This window comes from Micropterus salmoides, unplaced genomic scaffold (assembly GCF_014851395.1).
Source record: "Micropterus salmoides isolate LMB-PRFRI ecotype aquatic unplaced genomic scaffold, ASM1485139v1 Ms_hic_scaffold_10, whole genome shotgun sequence".
Taxonomy (NCBI): Eukaryota; Metazoa; Chordata; class Actinopteri; order Centrarchiformes; family Centrarchidae; genus Micropterus; species Micropterus salmoides.
In genome coordinates this window covers 21,055,193-21,073,782 of record NW_024040041.1, presented here as the reverse complement: position 1 = coordinate 21,073,782, position 18,590 = coordinate 21,055,193, and the positions used below count along the sequence as shown (strand labels likewise).

Below are 18,590 nucleotides of genomic sequence, written 5' to 3'. Positions count from 1 at the left end.
CAAGACAATAAAATATTTCTGAATAGATATAATTGCCTTGATTGTAACTGTTAGTTTATTAATTCAAATACTTTGTGCCTTGTTTCTCTGTTAGCCTATATCCTTTCCAAAGGCGGTTCTAGACCAATTTTATTGAGGGGGCCAGGCTGGGGCCAGTTGTTTTGTCAGAGGGGCACAATCAATCCGGGACAAAAGAGACAAAGGCAATGTTCAAGCTTTCAAAATGTCTTGTTTAGTATATAATGTAATGTTTTAGTATGTTTCAGTAACTTACAGTTATTTGTTTCAGTAACAGGATATTTTCAATAACTTAGTAGTAATAAAGTAGTTTTATTAAATTACATTATACAAAAAACCCCATTCCTGTTAACTTTAGCTCAAGTTACAGTACACTCTTTGATGCAACACTTCTTTGTAAGGCTTAATGAACAGTTTAAGCTCTAGGGTACAAGACATTCTCTGGAACCCAGTTTGTATTTTGGATCCCACTATAACTTTTGCTAGGAAACAAGAAACACTTGTGGCGAATTCTGCCTGCCTGCCTGCCGAGAAATGCATCCACCTCATGGGTCATTTATGCTGAGAAAAGAGGCGGATGCAAATCTCGGCAGGTAGCCACAAAATTTGATCTGCCAAATTATGCATCAACCTCTTTGGGTCCTTCTCAGACACTTTGCTGTGCTCATTGATCAAACAGCATTATCACCACATTTATTTACTGAATCTCAAGGAATGGTACTTCTACCAAGTGTATTAAAATATTAAAGACTCGAAACGTTCATAAAATATATACTTCGAATCATTTATCACCATTGATGAAGCCCACAAAGAATATTAAAATTAAAATCATTATTTGGAGGCGCATGCAATTCTCGGCAGGCAGGCAAAACTCGGCATAACACCGGCCCAGCCACTAATCGACCATTGCGGTGGCATAGGGCCCCGTGGCCAGCAGAGGGCCCCGTGGCCAGCAGAGGGCCCCATACAGTCACTGCTTGCTAGTGGTGGAAAAAAAAACACTGAAAAAAGAAACTTAAAATAATAAATAAATAAAATGAAAGATAGCTCTTTATATTACGTACCATAATAAGCATATTGGTTATTTAATTTAGTCATATACTTTGGAAAATCAGCTGTGACCTGTGACCCTGTGACATCACTCGTTACGCTGGGTCGGCCAGGCTTGATGTCTGACAAGAGAAGATCATAATTGTCTGGACATGTAAAAAGACAACAGAAGAGAGGAGGCAATAGGATAAAGGTATGTAAGCCCACAGGGTCCGTTTTTCTAGGCCTGTGTTTTTAGATAATCTGCTCTAAAGGTCTTACATTAGTCTTAGTTAGCCGCGCTGGTATTAACAATGCTAACACTGTAGCTTGCTAACATGCTAACCGAGATTAGCATCACAATTTTTGTGCAACTGCATAAACATAGTATAGTATTAATATTATACCATACTATAGGATTAACTTGTATTATTAAAGGCAGTTGATTAGGTTAATAGTGTTATTAGGACATGGATCTTCTTCAATTTAAGCCATTATCCTTTAGTTTATCAATCTAACATTAATCTCCAAAGCAGCTAGTGTTGAAAAGACATCACTTTTTAAAAGGAGACAGCATCAAACTCTGGCAGATTGTCTTGAATTATAAGATCCTCCACATCTAATAACACAAGTCAGTCATTTCAGTTCAGTCAATTTATTTATATATTTTTATTATTTCATAGCGGGTCCATCAGCCTCCAACATTGCTCCAAGAAGCTGACAGGTAAGTTTAGGCCTACATCAACAATATCTAAACAGTTATGTCAACTTACTAAAATTACTTATTGTCCGTGTTAATCTCCTCATAGGTCTACCTGTGCCCGTTGAAGTGGAGAGCAGTACCATCGTGCTTACCATCACACCTGGCTTTCCAGTTTCTACTCCTCCAGTGGATCCAGCTGACTGGACATCTGTCCTTAATGACCAGTTATAGGTTGATGTGGTGAGCTGTAAAACCGACACAGGTTGACAGAGACATTTTGACTTTTCCAAAAAGACACCCAGACAGTAAAAGTCTTTTCTATCTTTACATGTTTAGATCACTCATAAAGAAGGTGGTTGAGAAAACTGATGCTATCAACTTTTTTGTAGTTTTTGTCTCTTAATCTCTTGTCTGGCTGTTAATAAAGATTTAAGCTTTGGTCATAATCACTTTATCATTCTTTTTATTCAGAACTAAATTCATCAGTGTCTACTGGCTCTTGAACTGCCATTAAGCTCAGTAGCACTGGTGGTATCATATGTTTCCTGTTTGACATCAAACATAGTAGATATAATAATACAGAGTTATTGTTTTTCATCAGAATCAGCTTTATTGTCAAACAGGTTTAAGAAATGTTCTTTTGTGTTTTTGTGCTAAACAAACATGGCAGGTTTAAGAATTCGTCGGGTCTTATTTAAAAACAAGAGACGTTGTTTCTGTGTCATATATAGTGACAATGCCCGACAGTCAGAGGGGCCTCTAACTAAATTTTGATTCGGGCCCCTGAAGGTCTAGGGCCGGCTCTGCATACTCAAGAGATGTCAGGTGATTGCATTCAGATGATCCTTATTAGTCTTACAAAACAGGCTGAAAAGGCCACAACAAAATATAAGTGTAGCCTACTTGTTTGCAAGTTTCAGCTCACCTGGCTATGGTTCGATTAACACACAGTGTTATGTGCTGTTGTGTTATGACTGCTCCTCTATGAAGTTTGGTACCCATCCAGCTGTGATACATGACTCAGAGGAACAGCACCGCATCTCCAAAAGTCTTTGTCAGGAAGTATACAAAATAAAAAAGACACCATATACCATGATAAAACAGAGTATTCCCACTTTGTGTTCAAATTGTGTTGACTTTTGTGACTCAACTCTACAGTAATTTTTGTGGATGTAGTCTGTGTGAAACAATCAAGCCATAGTTTTATATCACAGATGGTATATATTTCTATAAATGTGTTTCCCTTATAAGTCTGGGCCATTTAAAAAAAAATTCAATACATTTTCTAAGGATGCTCCTTTAATATAAAGTTTGGAAAATATGAGCTTATTATCAAATTCCCTTACTCACCTAATTGTTCAACACTCACACACACTCTAACAAATACAATTATTATTAATTAATTTGAACAAACCTGCATTTTAAATGTAGGTAGCATGAACACCAGTGAAGGGCTTTTCAATGCTTTGTCATCACTACTTCATATAAGCTGCAACCTAATAATAATAATAGGCCTATATTAAATATAAAACAGGCCTATCGCTAATTAGTCAGGTGTGCTATTTTGCTAATATTTAAAGAACGCAATTGATCACATAGCGCCATGTAAAGAACATGAAATATGAACCAGCTTGGCCGCTTGAACTGCCCATAATGCCTCCAGGGAACCCAATCAGTCTTGTCACATCAGCCGCAGGTGGCAGGCCCTGTTTTACAAGGCGCAGCTTTCGCCTCCACCCACATTCAAAAGTAAAGAAAGTCATGCGCTGAGAGAGAAGAACTTGAAGAGGAATTGACACCATTTTTACCAAGGAATTTGAGCCTAAACCATTTCCCAACACTTGTTGCAGTAGGCAATTTATTTTTCCTTCCATGGCATTTTACAACGAAGATAGCCAGGAGGACGCACGAGAGTGTCCGGTGTGCTATGAGGGTCTGTCGGGCACGGAGAGGACTCTGAGCTGCGGACATGTATTCTGCCACGACTGTCTGGTCAAAACGCTGGTCAGCATCAACAACGAAGGAAACATCAAAGGCACTATTGTTTGCCCTATCTGCCGACATCTTACATTCATTAAGAAACAAAAGGAAACTCTTGTGTCCCTTGCGGCGAATAAGGATCCAGATGAAGCGCAGACGCTACAGGTGCCTCTCCCTCTGCCACTGAGAGAGCTCCAGAGCGCACGGCGCGCCTCCAGGGACAGTTTACCGAGGGGAGTTAACTGGATTGCTCACAGCTTTAGGTGGATGTCAGAACGAGTCCGTCGACAGAGGTTGATCATCCCCAGCCATAATGCATTTCAGATCTTTATCATAAGCGCTGAAGGGCGACCCATGTGTGAAGACGACGTGCTCAGCGTTGTGGTGACTGCTGTTCGACCCCAGGGCAGGCGAAGGCGCAGGATTTGCACAACTGCACGATGCCTGTTCGTTTTGCTTTCAGTGTTTACGTTACTGGCACTAGTGGCGGCAACTTTACCCTGGGTTTTGTTGGCATAGCCCAGTGATATTTGGACGTCTGGATTATGCAGTGCCAATAGGGAATGATGATCTGACATTTGCAGAAAACAGCTTCGTCCTTAGTAGCTACAGCTATGCAATGAAGTGTGCAAAGCAGTTTATTTGTTTTGATGATAAAAAATAATCTGGTGCATTTAAGTGAATAATCAATCCACTGAAAATGTACATTTTAGTTTTAAGGTAAGCCATGCAACATGGTTTTAATAGTTGCTTATTGTCATTTTCTTTCCTCATTTTAAAGAAAAGTCAAGAAGTTAATAGGCACATGCCTGTGTCCTTTATGAGCATCACCAAGCAACAGCCTAAAGTAAAGTAAAGGTTAGGAAAGCCTTGACAGCAAAGCCTTCTGTTTTGCATTCCTGTCAATGACATGTTCTACATGTTTATGAAACAGTGTTTAACCATTTCAACATACATCCAAAATGTATAAATCCAAGTAGGTTGGACATTCTGAAATCATAATTTCAACTGTTTCCAAACGGCAGCAAACAACTTTGTGAACAAAAATGATAAACTCTTATTTCACATGTCTGGATATTTTCTTAAAAGAAAAAAGACAGGGGTTACATTTTGGCAGCAAGAGATGAGCTTGGTTTAGTGATGGAACAAAGTGTGACAATAAGGACCCTGTTAAAACAGTCATGGGGTATCATGTAGACAGACCTTCTCTCCTCCTTACATTACAAGGATAAATGACATTTAAAAAATGTCTCACACTTTCCATTTCCTACTTTAGTGATCAAATGAGATTTTTTTTTTTATAGTCAGATAGTTGGAGGAAGTAAGTGGTTGTATAATAACCCTCAGTAAGATCCTATAAAAGAACATGACTGGCTTCCCTTCCAGTGAGTATAAAGATGGTGTAAACAGAGCCACTGCTAAAACTTTCAGTAAGAAATAATTGATGCACTTGTGGCAGCTTGAAGGAGATAGACTAGCAGGTATGGGATGAGATGTGCTTGGCTGATTGCTGTAAGGAGATACACTGCTGGATGGTAGCATTAGATTACCACACTGACTCTTTAAGAGTCCAGATTGAAATGGAGCAGAGAGACCAGCAACCTGGGGTGGAGATTCCCAACAAATGAAGAACTAGTTTTCAGAATGAGTTTTGTCAGTATTACCACCATCCTGACAAACACTCCTAGTTTTCTTTACTGGAAAGCCGTCAGCCATCCTGCTGGGCCAGTCCTACAGGTTACACACATGAAGAGGCCTCTGCTTTTCAGTCATATGTGGTTTACTCAGAGGAGGATAACAATGATTTATTTCCTTTGCATGAATCAGACATTTTGATTCATATTCCTGTTGGTGGCCTGCATTTCAGTGGGGGTAACCAAATTGATTGTAAAGTTGTAAATGTGCAAAAGTCAACAATTTCAAGGCAAATAGATAATAGCTGATAATACTAGCAATGTATTCAGGTCAAAATTATGACAGCACCAAGAGTGAGAAAATTGGTTTCTCAACCAGTATGCTCACACTATAACCTAAATGGCAGGATTAACCTCAGCAGTGGTGGAAGAAGTACTCAGATCCTTATCAAAGTTAAAGTACTTATTTTGTTCCCTGTGATTGATACAGAATATTATAATATATGATATTGTTAATACTGATGCATCAACACATAAACTGCATTCTACTGTTGTAGCTGGCTGATGTGAAGCCACAATAAATCTGAGGGGTTGTGAGCTGATTAAAGGGAGAGTAAAGAAGACAAAACAAAGTTCTGATTAAGATCTGTTTTCATTTTTTCTGTGAAATATTAGATACTTTTACCTCTCTGTGTCTCGAACAGTTATTTAAATGACAAGTTTAAAGGGGGAATGTCTTTTCGGTGGAACAGCTAACAACTCATGGACATGGACATCCCCCCCCCCCACACACACACACACACACACACACACACACTGTAAACCACTTGTTTAATCTTTCAAAAAATGTTTTTATATGTCTAACGTCTTTTTGATGTAGAATCTTAATCTGAAAAGTTACTACTATAGCTGTCAGACAATGTAGTTGAGTAATAAGCACATTTTCCCCATTAAAATCTAATGGAGCAGAAGTATAAATTATATAATATAAAGGAAATATTAAAATAAAGTTTGTATTTAACTTGAGTAAATGTACTTGTCACTTTCCACCACTGCCTGCTGGTCATTATTCCTAAACAGTGACAATTCATGGGCAAAGAAAAGTAATGGTTCTGTCATCAGGGATCATCAACTGTCCAATTTCACAACAGATATTCTTCCAAAAAACAAACTAACAAACACTGAAATAAATCCCACAGGAACGAGGTGATATTATTACAAATGTAGAGTTTAATATATATATTTATTTCTGACATTCTGATAAGGATTGCAGGTAGCCTTCACAGTACACACTGTGTTCCACTTGATATGCTAAGCAGAGGAGGAAAGGGTGGGCATGGTGGGCTCGACAAGCAGCAGGTTTTTCTTTGTACACTAATGTGAAAGCAGAAGGAGGCAGTACATCCACAGGCAACATCCACTCCTCTATCGTATTGCTCAAAACCCCAAAAAGGACCATTTATTGTGATCCACAATCTTTAGAGTCCATCTTTACATTTTACCCCTCTTACAATCCCTAAAATGACAGTGATTGACACAAAACGTGGATTATCAAAAGACTATCTAAGCGCATGCATGACACTTCTTCAGATTTTCCTTTTTTTCTCATTTAAAATACCCCCCACACAAAATGTAAACAAATTGACAAATTGAGCTTTACTTTAGACCAACATACTTGGTGGTGAGGTGAGTTAGGAAATGTAGGTCTACAGTAGTAGTACAGTAGTTGAAAAGCTTGACAAAACTATGTAGCAGTGTACCATTTGGTGCAAAAGGTGGTTACTGTGAATATGCTCTTGAAAATAGCTGTAAAGTTAATTTAATGACTGAAATTAGATATGTATTAAAAATAATGACGTGTTTTGGGGGAGGGTACAGATGTTTTTTTTCTTTTCAGCAGCATAATAATCACACTTATAATGAATATGAATGCATGCTTTCAGGTGGCTGTAAGTTCCAGTTACGATGCACAAAAGCATTGCAATAATACCACCTTGCACTGATAATAATACATGCCAACAGGCCCTAATTAACCTTCATCCAAATACAAGCTCTCGTTTGCCTGTTAGCCTACCGTTTGAAATCTGAGTGAGTCACATTCAGTCTGCACACAGAGAGAGATGCCCCTGCCTCCTCGTATAAATGTATGGATCCAGCACAGAAAATAAAACCTCTAGTACACATTAATTATGCCTATAGTTCCAAAATAAAAACCAGCGTGAGGGCACTTGCAATTGTTGTCATACAGTATAATCACCACAACTATCAATATAATTATCAACATCACCAAAATCTTCATAAACATAGTCCATTGAGAACACACACTGAGGCATACAGATCACTTTTGGAGAGAGGTTAATCTAGAATTCATTTTTGTCAGAAGTAAACTCACACATAAAACTAACTTAAAAAAAATCAATTGCTTTGTAATATAATTAATGGCTTTTTTCTATAGGTTTGGGAAGGATGACTTTGACCACTTTTTGGGCTGAGGAGGATCAGTAAACACTGTAATTGCACTTTTATTGAAAGAATTATTGTCCTAAGACATTTTGTATGGAATTAAAAAAGTGACACTGCAGCATCTGCTATCTGATGAATTTGAAATTATTTGTAATTAAGTGTCTGCGATGAGAATAACAACAAAGGATGCAACAAATTTCAACTTTGGAAGTGATACAGCAGATGCGTCAGATTTGCCTACACATCGGCATTTCTATTTGAATGAGCACATATATTTACTTTGCTATATAGGTCCAACAATATAGGCTTAGGACTACATTTATCCGCATTACGAATTGATTAAATAGTCCAAGTGTGCTCAAAGTTTTTTATTTGCACAGGAACCAATTAAATAACTGATAAAAAGAAAATATAGGGCATTAGTGTGCAAGTCATTAGCGCTCTAGCATTTTTGAAGTCAAAGCTAAGGAGATAGAATTAGAAAGTTCACAATTCATTTCTAGCAGAAATAACATTCTGTGCTTCTGCTGCAGCATCGTTGTTACCTGGTGTTATGTTATGAATCTACAGTAAACCTGTTCATTGTGTGCAGGGACAAAAATAATATCACATATTTAATCATTACATTTTCTACACATGATCAGAATAAGCACATATATTATTATTATTATTATATATTCAAGATATGCATTTTACATATACTTTTCCTCTCAGATTTATATACATCAATTTATGTACAGTCTTTGTATTTACACTAGGGGTCAAAGGTCACTGAACCTGAAGCACTTGAAACAAGGTTAAGAGAGAGAATCATAAGAACCTAAAGGCAGTGTAGTCATCCATCCATTATCATCAAAATGTGACAGCACATGGGTGGTCTAAATTTAAATTTGTCCAAAGACAACAAGAACAACAACAGAAACACTCGCACAAAATTAAACACTGCCATTCTGAGGCCCTTGATCCAAAGCAGTTTGTTCATATTGGCTTGTCATGCAAACACATTGCGGTGCTTTCTTTAAAAATGACTAAGAGATGCAAGTTCAAAAAATTGAATTTACAGTAACATTCTTCTCATACTGTGCTGGTATAAAGTGAGTTAAAGTGAGTTTACCTGTATCAAGGTAAATGTCAGACAAAGAACTAAAGTTGTAATATGTGATAGAAGAGGGGAAGTAAAGACTGGGTGTGACAATAAGAATTAAACCACAAAATGTTTCATCCTGCATGCAAAACTCTCAAAGGCTCAGCATTTCCCCAATGTGCACAAAGATTGAATACCCTGTGAGCAATATAACCAGACTTCTTTCTTACCCCGCCTCTCTGATTCACCCTGAGGATGGGCTTTGCTCCTAACCATGTCAGGCTTGCAAGGAGTTTCCCTAACCAAAAGTTGTACAACTTGTGAATATCATATTGCAATTTGATTGCATGTTACAATAAGGCAAAAAGAAATTGAGAAACTCACAGAAATACAGACCACTGCATCAACAACAAAGATGAACAAAGCAAAACAAACAAAAAAACTTTCAATGTAATACTTATCTATATTCCAGTCTTTCCTCCTAAAGGCAACTGTTCCTCCACTATGGCATTTTGGTGTTTTTTTGTAGTCACATTTATGTACTAGCGAGCAATTGTAAGAGATGAGTTTCTTTGCAGCCTGTAGCAGATGTGTTCGAGTTCTGGTTTCAGGTGGGCATTGGTGAGGCCAATGTGTGTTTCCATCAGGCCTTGGTGGCGACAGTTAAGAGTATGTACAGCCATAGGGGTGCTGGTAAGCTGTGATGCCTTAGGGTCATAGGTCATAGAGTGGTGCTCTGGGGCTCCTCCTCAGGCACAGCATCCCCCTCTGGAGAGTCTGTCACTGCCACCGACCTCCTGCAAGGGGCACCGCTGAACTCATCGATGAGGCTGTCCAGATTGACATTGATGGAGGGGATTTCATAATTGAAGATATCTAATGGTGAGCATGGGGGGAAAGGTGAGTATGATGAGCAGAATGGTGGAAATGGTTATGATGAGCAAGAGGAGGAGGAGAAGAGGGCATATGATGATGATAATGAGGTGTAAAAAACGGAAGAGAGCAGAAATAATATTAATCTTTTTAAGTCTGAATTGGTAAGTGGCATAATGATGTCCTGATTGAAGTAATCCGTAGATTGCATGTGCTTCACATTTTACACAGGGATGTTTTCAGTGTGTTGCTAGTCACACCTGAGCAAACTTGGTAGAGACTAGTGTAACATGTCACAGCTTTTTGTGTCTTTTGAGACAACAGCAACAGATATTTTGTTAAAATACAATCACAGGTCAAAATGACTGCACAATGACACATTACTGTACACGTTTACAACAATGGCCGGATAAACCAACACAGAGGCAACAAGATGTGTGTGGAACTCTGTGGAAAAATGGCACCAAGACACCAAGTGGGCTTGAAGTAACAATGGAAATCTCATGAGGACCGGGTACAGTTTTTGCTCTAAATATAGTTATTCTAATGTGCTGCTGCATTTACTGAAAGCAGCAAGTCCAAGCAGAGACTGGCGACTACTCCTGTGTAGGAATGAGATGGAGCGTGGCAGTGTAGTAAGAGGGAGCAGAGGTTAGAAAAAGCGATGAACCTGCCAAAGGAGGAGTGGGGGTTACCTGTGGCCCCCCCTGATGCCGGTGGCAGGCGCGTTAGAGGGTGGTGTCTGCTGGCATAGGGCTGGGAATGGGGAACGAAAGGAGGGAGCTAAAAGATGGACCTTTGTAAGCGACGGCGTCTGCAATGTGAGCGCAGTGTGGTGCACTCTGGGAAGTCCTTAAGCCATGCATTATCGGTTGAACTACAGTACCATGCAAAATGTCAATAATGTCAACCTGCAAAGAGGAAATAGGGAAAGTGTTCTGATTGAGAGCTACTGGTAGGTATGTTTGAGGCAGGCTGCAGGAGACCCCAGAGGCAGCCACAGCACGAGGCCAGGCAGTGAGATGGAGCGCATGGGGAGGGGACGGTCTGGCTTACCCTAAAAGTCCCCCTCACACTTAGCCCACACTGAATCCCTGGCCTCACACAGCTGCAAAGTACACAATAGTAGCAGGGGGAACAAGAGAATTATAAATATAACAAAATGACAGGGTGATTGGTAAATAATGACAGAACACCTCATCATCAGAACATCATACTGTAGATATAATCAGGGGTTTGCCTGGCTAGGTTTCCACGCCTGCTACGCAGTAAGAATAACTGGACTGGTGTGAACTGTGTAAGCCTCTGACCTACCTCTGCCGAGTGAGGGTCTGGGTAACACAGATAAACAGAGAGCACATGATGAATCTAATGGCAACTTCCATACAAGCAGGACGAGCTATGCTTCTCTGATGTTTCCACACATTACCCAGAAACATCATCACATAACACAAGCAATGAATACATAGGTCAGGATTTGCTCGCTACAGTAGCACAAAATGCTAATATTTACATTGTATCATTCTCAGGCATCTGTGTCTAAAAGGCAACCTTTATTCATTCAGACATTCGTTTGGGAACAGTCAATAAAGGGGAAAGGTATATTTAACATCTACAGTCCTACAGAGTCCTACACTCGTCCACCGTCTCCATTGGACAGAGCAACAGCGAGTCTGAGAGAGGGCCTCTGCAGCCCCACCTGTGGTGGCGGCGGGGGGGTTGTTGCCAAGGGGTGATGTTTACCTGTAGACATGCTCTCCCCGGGAGACAGTCCATCCAGGAGCCCCTGCTCCAGGGGCTGGGGAACTGGGGCCATGGCCGGGCCAGTCAGCCCCGGAGGGGCTGTGGGCGGCTGAGGTGGTGGCAGACTGGGTCTCTGCCTGGGCTTAGGGGCGGGCCGTGACTTTGTGAGCGTTCCGGTCAGGGAGGGTGGGGACGAAAGGGAGTGGGGCGCCCCCAATGGGGTCTGCCCAGGGGAGGATGGGGGTACTTGCCCTGGAGGGCAAACCAGTCCATAAGGGGAGGGGGTGCTAGGAGGTGTAGGGGACAGGCTGACCGGTGACGGCTGACCTGTGGACTGGTCGGACATCCCGCCAGACTGGCCGTAAGGGACCTTGGGAGGCACAGGGGCCAACTTCTTGGAACCTGGAAACACACAACACAGCCACATTACTATCTCCTGTTCCACATTAAAATACATCCTCTTAAAGTGAAGAAAGCCAATGTAAGCTCAGATTGAGAGAGGCGCCGACCTTTGCGCAGGGTGTGTGGACTGTGCTCTGTGGAGTGGGGGGACTGGCTGCTGCTCTGAGGACTACTGCTGGGTGGGACTGTTGGTCCTGCCACCTGGATGGCTTTGTGTCCAATTACAGGGGAGAGCTCTTTACTCTTCAATGAACTGAAAAAGACAGGCAGACATTAGTGTGTGAATAGTATCAGTATCAGAGTATGTTGGTGAACCGTTAAGTGTCTTGAACTGTCAGCATACCTCGTACATTACTTCAGTGCCACAACAGCCACAACCACATCATCATCATAATCATCATCATCATCATCATCATCATCATCACTTGAGTGTTTCACTACATTTAAGTACACTGACGTTACTAAGTTTTCTCAAACCCAGAAAAAAAGCAAGGCTGCATCAAGGTAAGCAAGAAGAGAGCAAACAGTGTCATGTTTTTAAAAAACTCTTATATAAAAGTTTTAGATACAATATTTCTGCACGTTCAAGCATTTGTTTACTTCTTTGTTAAGTTCTTGTCATTGATAAAAATGTTAATGACCAATCAAGGATTGTGAATGTTATCCTTTCTTTTTAAATGGCAAGGGCATGTCAATTAGACAGGGAAATTTGGAAATTCAGGTTGTTGACTACAGCCCAGCTGGGATCTGAACAGAACTCACAAGATGTCAATGTCAGGATGGATTCTTGACCAAAACGCCACTGAGCTCGACGGATTCTTTCCAGGATTAGTGCGCAGATTGTGTACATATTTGTATCCAGAAACAAATAGAAAGAAGTACCACAAATGCTTCTTTGGGCAGAAATTCATCAATTAACTTTGTTTAGCATTAAGTTTATCTTTTTATTACAGTACAGACAGCAGTGAAGATAACAGTGAACAGATACTGCATGTAACAAGATATGACCAACTAAGTCTCAACCTTCTTCATATATTGTAAGATGTGGCCAATAATAGAGTGCACATAATCAGGGACACCCACCTTATTCGTCTTCATATATAAAGTGAAGATGAATAAGGTGGGTGTGTACTGTACTGTATGAAAAGTCAATCAGTTATGATGGTTATTAATAACCTTGATTTAATTTGCTGATTTTGTGGGATGGTGCCCAAATACCTACATATATTTGTACCTGTATATATGTAATTAATGGCTGTTATATAAGGATATACTTGAAAATACAGACTAATATAGTTGCAAATACAAGATTTACTCACACCCACAAAAAGCAACCACAGTGAAATATGGTAGTCACATTTTGGATTTTCCCCAAAAATAAGCCATGTGAATGAGAAGTCATGGAGTCAAATAAAATCACACAAGAAGCTTTATTAAGCGAGCTTGTTCTGACCGCTGACAAAGATTTGCTGTAATGAATCACGCTGTGCTGTGTGTTTGTAACACCAAAAGACTGAGAATCAGGAAACTGCCACAGTCCCTTTATACAAACTCAGCTCTTTGTGTCTAGCTGGAAGATGCTTATTCTTATTAAAGATATTCTATACTGTAGCTTACCAGGACATAATTGCAGGACTATAAAATCATTACTTCCTTAAAAACTTGATGTTTCCATTCTGTTGGTTAGTAAAAAAATACTGCAAACTGTAGAATAAATACATTCATATGCTATTTGATAGCCATATGTAGCCTTGTCCATGTATTTATCATCTACTCAATACCAGCATTAAACCGAGCGCTATGTAAGCCAGTAACATCCTTAGTTGCTAGGCAACCCCCATGAGAGGCATCCCCGGACAACCTGAATGTTACAGAATCTGAGGTATGTAATTTGAAGGGGAAGGAAAAGCAAAAAGAAGAGCCAGCGAGCTACAGGAGAGATACAGCTGCCTCTCTGTGATGCATCCACAGTGGCCAAAGATGTGTTGTATTTACCTAGTCAGCCTGGGGGGTCCTCTCTCTCGGGCACATGGACAGGCAGCCCACGGCGGGGGCGGGGGCGCGGAAGAAGGGAGGCTAGGGGGGTTGCCAAGGGCCTGGTCATGGCGGGTTAGTACCAAGGGGGTTTTCATGTAGAGTGGTGAAGCATTAATGTCTGTTGGGGGAGCATGCGACATGTCGCCAGGTGGGCTGTGCTTGGGGAAGTGCAGACAGCTGGGTTTGGGATTTGAATTGATGTCAAGTGACGAGGAGGAGGAGGAAGAAGAGGAGGAAGGGGGCGGGGCTGGGGGAGTAAAGCCAGACCAGCGCAGTGGGGGTGGGGGCGAGCCAGGGGGCTGGGACTCTGGACCCGGTGCCACGGGGCGAGCGCAGGGTGGGGGTTTGGGATAGAAGTGGTGGTGGGCAGTGTGGCAAGAGGAGGTGGGGTAAGGAGGGGGTGGCCGGTCCTCCCCTTGGGGTGGGTGGGCATGAGAGGTGTCCGGCCGATTGGGCGACACGTTGTCTGAGCTGTAGATATTAAGAGAATAGACAGCACAAAAGAAACAGCTCTAGTGATTGAACAGGGACACGCATTGGAGCGATATAGGATAAGCTGTTTGGATGATTAGAGTGTTAGTGTTATTTGGTCCGTAGCCGAAAACAGAAGAAGACAAAAAATTTGCATTTTAGGGTGGGTGGTGGGCACCAAGCTCAGCACACAGTCAGCTTAGTGCAAATACAAAGACAAGCACAAAGAAAAGCAAAGGATAAAGCAAAGGAAAAGAACATTATATTGCCAAAGGAAAAGAGTACAGTGTGTAGGACTCCCTCTGTGATCACCTTGTGTCTGCACACTGCATGGAGCTGTGAGGATCTGTCTCTGGAGTCAAAGTGTTGGTTATATTATTTTCAACCTGAGCTGATGACTTAATATCTCCTATAGGCTGCATATGGAAACCCTATCTGCCCTAATCCTACAGTATATGGCTTGTTTGCCTTGCAGGTCCTGCAGTCAGCCCAGGGCAGTGTGAAACAGACACAAAACCCTTTCATTGGCGGAAAGAGCCACAGGAGAGGAGGAGAAAGTCAGCCAAGCCAGAAGCCACATTATCTCTTGTCTGCCACACAGGCAGAGCTAGCGACCATGAGGTGATTATTCATATGATTAACTATGATAATCATACCAAAAAAATGGTGCAATCAGTCTGGGTGTCAACAGAAAAAGAAATAATTCACAACCAAAGCTGAGAAAGCCAAGCCACAACAATGAGATATTGGAAATATTAGCATGCTCGCAGAGGACTTGCAGATTTAATCTTAGTGCCGTGTACAGAGATAGAACTTCCATACAGTACACTTTGGACTACAACCCTTCAGTGAGAGTCAAAAAATGTCATTATCCTGTTGAAAATTGTACCCACAGTGACATCAACCTGACAAACTACGACTGAAACAACTGAACTGAAACAACTGAAGAAATGTGCAGAGTGAGAAGTCAGAATAACAACAGAATGAGACATGAGGATGTTGATAATGAAACAATACAAAATAAAAGGCCTTGCAAAAAAAGGGGGAGTATGGTAACTGCAGCCAAGGATCTCGACCACACAGAGCTGATGGAGTTAATGATGATGGCGGTGAAAATAAAAATGAACAGGAGTGGATGTGCGAGGAAGAAGGGGACAGCGTCTCCACTGTGACTTACCAAACCCTTTCTCCAGGTGGAGGTGTTGCTGACGGGGAGGTGGCGAGCTCTCCCGGCTGCTCGGGGATGAGTGTATCTGCGGGAGAGCCGGGGCCTTGTATGCCTGGAGGTGTGGAGGAAGCCTTGCGTACCAGCGTTGATGAACCCTTACGAGACACCCAGGAGGTATCCATAACACGGACGCCCATGCTGGAGACAAAACACATATGGAGTCATATATGATGATGAAGAAAGAGGTGAGAGGGGAACACCAAGGAAAGAAGAGGGAAAAAGGCATAGTACGGTACCTTTGTATCTTCCTAATGCTGCGTTAGTAGGGGGAAGAGAAGGAAAAGGGATATGAGGTCAGAAGTAATCCCGACATGATTCAAAAATACCAGACTTAACCACTCAGTCACTCAGTGTAGTGTATATGATGGGGAGATGAGATCCACAGTGGCAGGGAGCAGAAGTGACCTTCCAGAGGTGAGAGGATATCAGTCCACATAGCCAGCCTATATTTACTGAGCGCCAACTAAAGCCTTGTTATTTCTAATTAAACCTGTTTGGTCTTGTGCACTAACACACAGACAGAGCAGACACTTTTCCTAAGCTGCTGATTACTCAAAATAGATAAAAGCTTATTTTCTACCTCCCCATATTGATAGCTACTGATTGTGGGGTGCACAGATTTAGATCGATGCCTATAACAGTACAGCCTTTTCCTTAATTTAATGGGGGTATATTGGTGAAGGCATCAGTTCTAATTCTGCCAGTGATTTTCCACCGGCTGGATGAATGACTCAGGCCAGGTGACGTGCTAGCCAGACTGTGAAGGAAGAGCTGGGTGTGGGAGGATAGGAAGATAGCACTGAAGAGATATTTCCTGAGGAAAAAAAAGAAGAGGAGATAACAGCGGCCCTCTATCAGAGACCCGTTGCCATAGAGATAATGCCACTCAAGGCAATTCATCCCCATATATTTAAACAAGACCAGTTTTCAGCCTTCTTTTCTCCTGATAAATGCTGATTTAGGGAATGTAGTATGTGCTGGGATTATCGACAGTTTAGATATATACGGTGATCCTTGCCTCTCTGTGCAGACAGAGGCATTTAACTCACTGGAGTGAAAAACTTTACATTACAGGAAGAGTAAATATTTCACCACAGTAATGGGTTTTTAATGTGCATGTTTTGCCGGCCTCAAATACGAGAATTAAATATCAGATGCCTGAGAGGAGGCGTGGGTGGGAAGAGGGAGAAAGAGAGTGAGAGAGTGAGAGGTGGGCAGCAGAAGGATGCGCTTGGCATCATACCCATCCTTCTTGTAAAACTCCAGCATCATGTTGTCAGTGGCGACGCTCAGTGGGCGTCGGCTCTGGTCGTGCAGCTGCTTGCGCTCGGATTGGTCCATGTCTGGTGAAGGCATGGAGCTGTAGTTGGAGTTGTGGTTGGTGTGAATCGGGCTGCCATAGCTGCCTGTCAAGTTGAATTCAATCTCTGGTAGGGAAGAGCGGACACACCATCAGCATACAGTATAGAGATGTTACAGTAGGAGTTATAGTGGTGTTTGTGTGTGTGTATGTTTGGTCTGTGTTGAGTACACACAAGTAATTTAGAATCTACCAGCTTTAACAAAAGGGAGTTATAGTGTCTACTTAGAACAGATCCTGGTCTAAACTATATTCCTACATACCAAAAACAGTATTATAATGGTCTTATGTAATACTTACTTTTGAGAGATTAACATTTACACTGAATAACAAAATATGATGGATAAAACCAAGAATATGATTAGACTTCAACTCTATGTGTCTATGATGTACTCTATACCATTATAGCAAATGACAAGACATTTTCTTTAAACAGCAAAACTAAAATTAGGTGTTACATGATGCTTTATTATGCTTCATGTGTGTTTTTGTTGTGTTACAGCTGGTTTGTTGTACAACTGTATGGTGTATGTTATTGTAGGCACTGTGATGATGATGATGTTGATGGGTTGAGTGGGCAGACAATGATGAAGGTCAATCATATTCATATAAGGCTGAGTAAAAGGGTAAAACAAATCACAATTACAGAAACCATAAGACTTCTTCTGATGTTGATATACTGTATGTCACAACATATAGTAAGAACTCAGCAGCAACAAGACAGATGTCATTCTTATCGGCTCCAAATCCACTCTCTACAAACAAAAAACCTTGTTATCACTATTGATGGTTTCCCGGTCATCAAAAGTAAAAAGCCCCGCTGTCACCGTGGATGTCCTTTGAATCCCACATAAAAACCATCACCCGACAGGCTTTTTCTGCACCCACAATATTTCAAGACTCTGACCCTCTCCTTCACACTCTAGCAATGAAACTCTCATCCATGCCTCTGTCACTTCCCGACTAGACTACTGCAACACCCCTCTGCCCACAAAACTCATTAATCAACTTCATCTGGTTCAGAACTCACACCTACTCTTATCAAACTTCACTGGCTCCCTGTGCAATCCCGGATTATATTAAAGATCTTACTCCTTCTTTAGACTTATTTTAACTTGCACTGTTTGCATTATGCATTTCATTTAATATTACCTTTGTAGGACCATTGGAATGTAAGATGTCCTTGAGTGTTTTGAAAAGTATCCCCCAAAATAAATATGTATTTTTATTATTATTTTTAGTAGTAGTAGTAGGTCTTAACCTACAGTATTCAAACTAAAATCCCATTATACAGTTACAATAATGGAAGATTAATAAAAGTTGATATGGTGGCCAGCCTGACTATAATATTACATACATAGTATGTGATCCCCACCTCCAGGGAAGAACCAGTCAGCATGCTGTATAATGGGCTCAATGATTCCAACAATCTGTAGGGACATGGTGGTCATCATCTCGGTCATATTCCTGGAAAGATGAGAAAGAACTGAACTATATTCCTTATATGACAAGTTTAGGAAAAATTCAAACCATGCAAAAACATTTTCATACATGTGAAATAGTTA

The 18,590-nt window shown here is 41.1% G+C and overlaps 2 protein-coding genes and 1 long non-coding RNA gene across 7 annotated transcripts in view; 2 read left to right on the top strand and 1 right to left on the bottom strand.

Annotated features, from left to right (window-relative positions):
- Nucleotides 1-1,344: 1,344 nt before the first annotated feature.
- Nucleotides 1,345-2,196, top strand: LOC119917313. Its single transcript, XR_005447254.1, has 2 exons — nucleotides 1,345-1,771; nucleotides 1,857-2,196. It is a non-coding gene; the product is annotated as an uncharacterized LOC119917313 (long non-coding RNA).
- A 1,276-nt stretch (nucleotides 2,197-3,472) lies between these two features.
- On the top strand, nucleotides 3,473-4,797 carry LOC119890769 (RING finger protein 222). Its single transcript, XM_038702170.1, has one exon. The coding sequence runs from the start codon at nucleotides 3,623-3,625 to the stop codon at nucleotides 4,247-4,249; it is 627 nt and encodes a 208-aa protein (XP_038558098.1). The 5' UTR covers nucleotides 3,473-3,622; the 3' UTR covers nucleotides 4,250-4,797.
- A 1,777-nt stretch (nucleotides 4,798-6,574) lies between these two features.
- Nucleotides 6,575-18,590, bottom strand: part of arhgap44a (Rho GTPase activating protein 44a) — a 28,531-nt gene continuing 16,515 nt past the window's right edge. Inside the window, exons 15-23 of one of the 5 annotated variants that reach the window (XM_038702154.1) lie at nucleotides 18,401-18,492; nucleotides 16,909-17,092; nucleotides 15,902-15,919; nucleotides 15,615-15,803; nucleotides 13,925-14,437; nucleotides 12,037-12,182; nucleotides 11,528-11,929; nucleotides 10,841-10,892; nucleotides 9,654-9,787 (exon numbers count right to left, since the gene is read on the bottom strand). In XM_038702154.1, the coding sequence (XP_038558082.1) occupies nucleotides 10,885-10,892; nucleotides 11,528-11,929; nucleotides 12,037-12,182; nucleotides 13,925-14,437; nucleotides 15,615-15,803; nucleotides 15,902-15,919; nucleotides 16,909-17,092; nucleotides 18,401-18,492 (1,552 nt within the window). In that variant the 3' untranslated portion in view covers nucleotides 9,654-9,787; nucleotides 10,841-10,884. Of the gene's footprint in view, nucleotides 10,893-11,527; nucleotides 11,930-12,036; nucleotides 12,183-13,924; nucleotides 14,438-15,614; nucleotides 15,804-15,901; nucleotides 15,920-16,908; nucleotides 17,093-18,400; nucleotides 18,493-18,590 lie in introns of all 5 variants that reach the window. The other 4 variants (XM_038702129.1, XM_038702146.1, XM_038702160.1 and 1 more) reach the window with 4 other exon arrangements.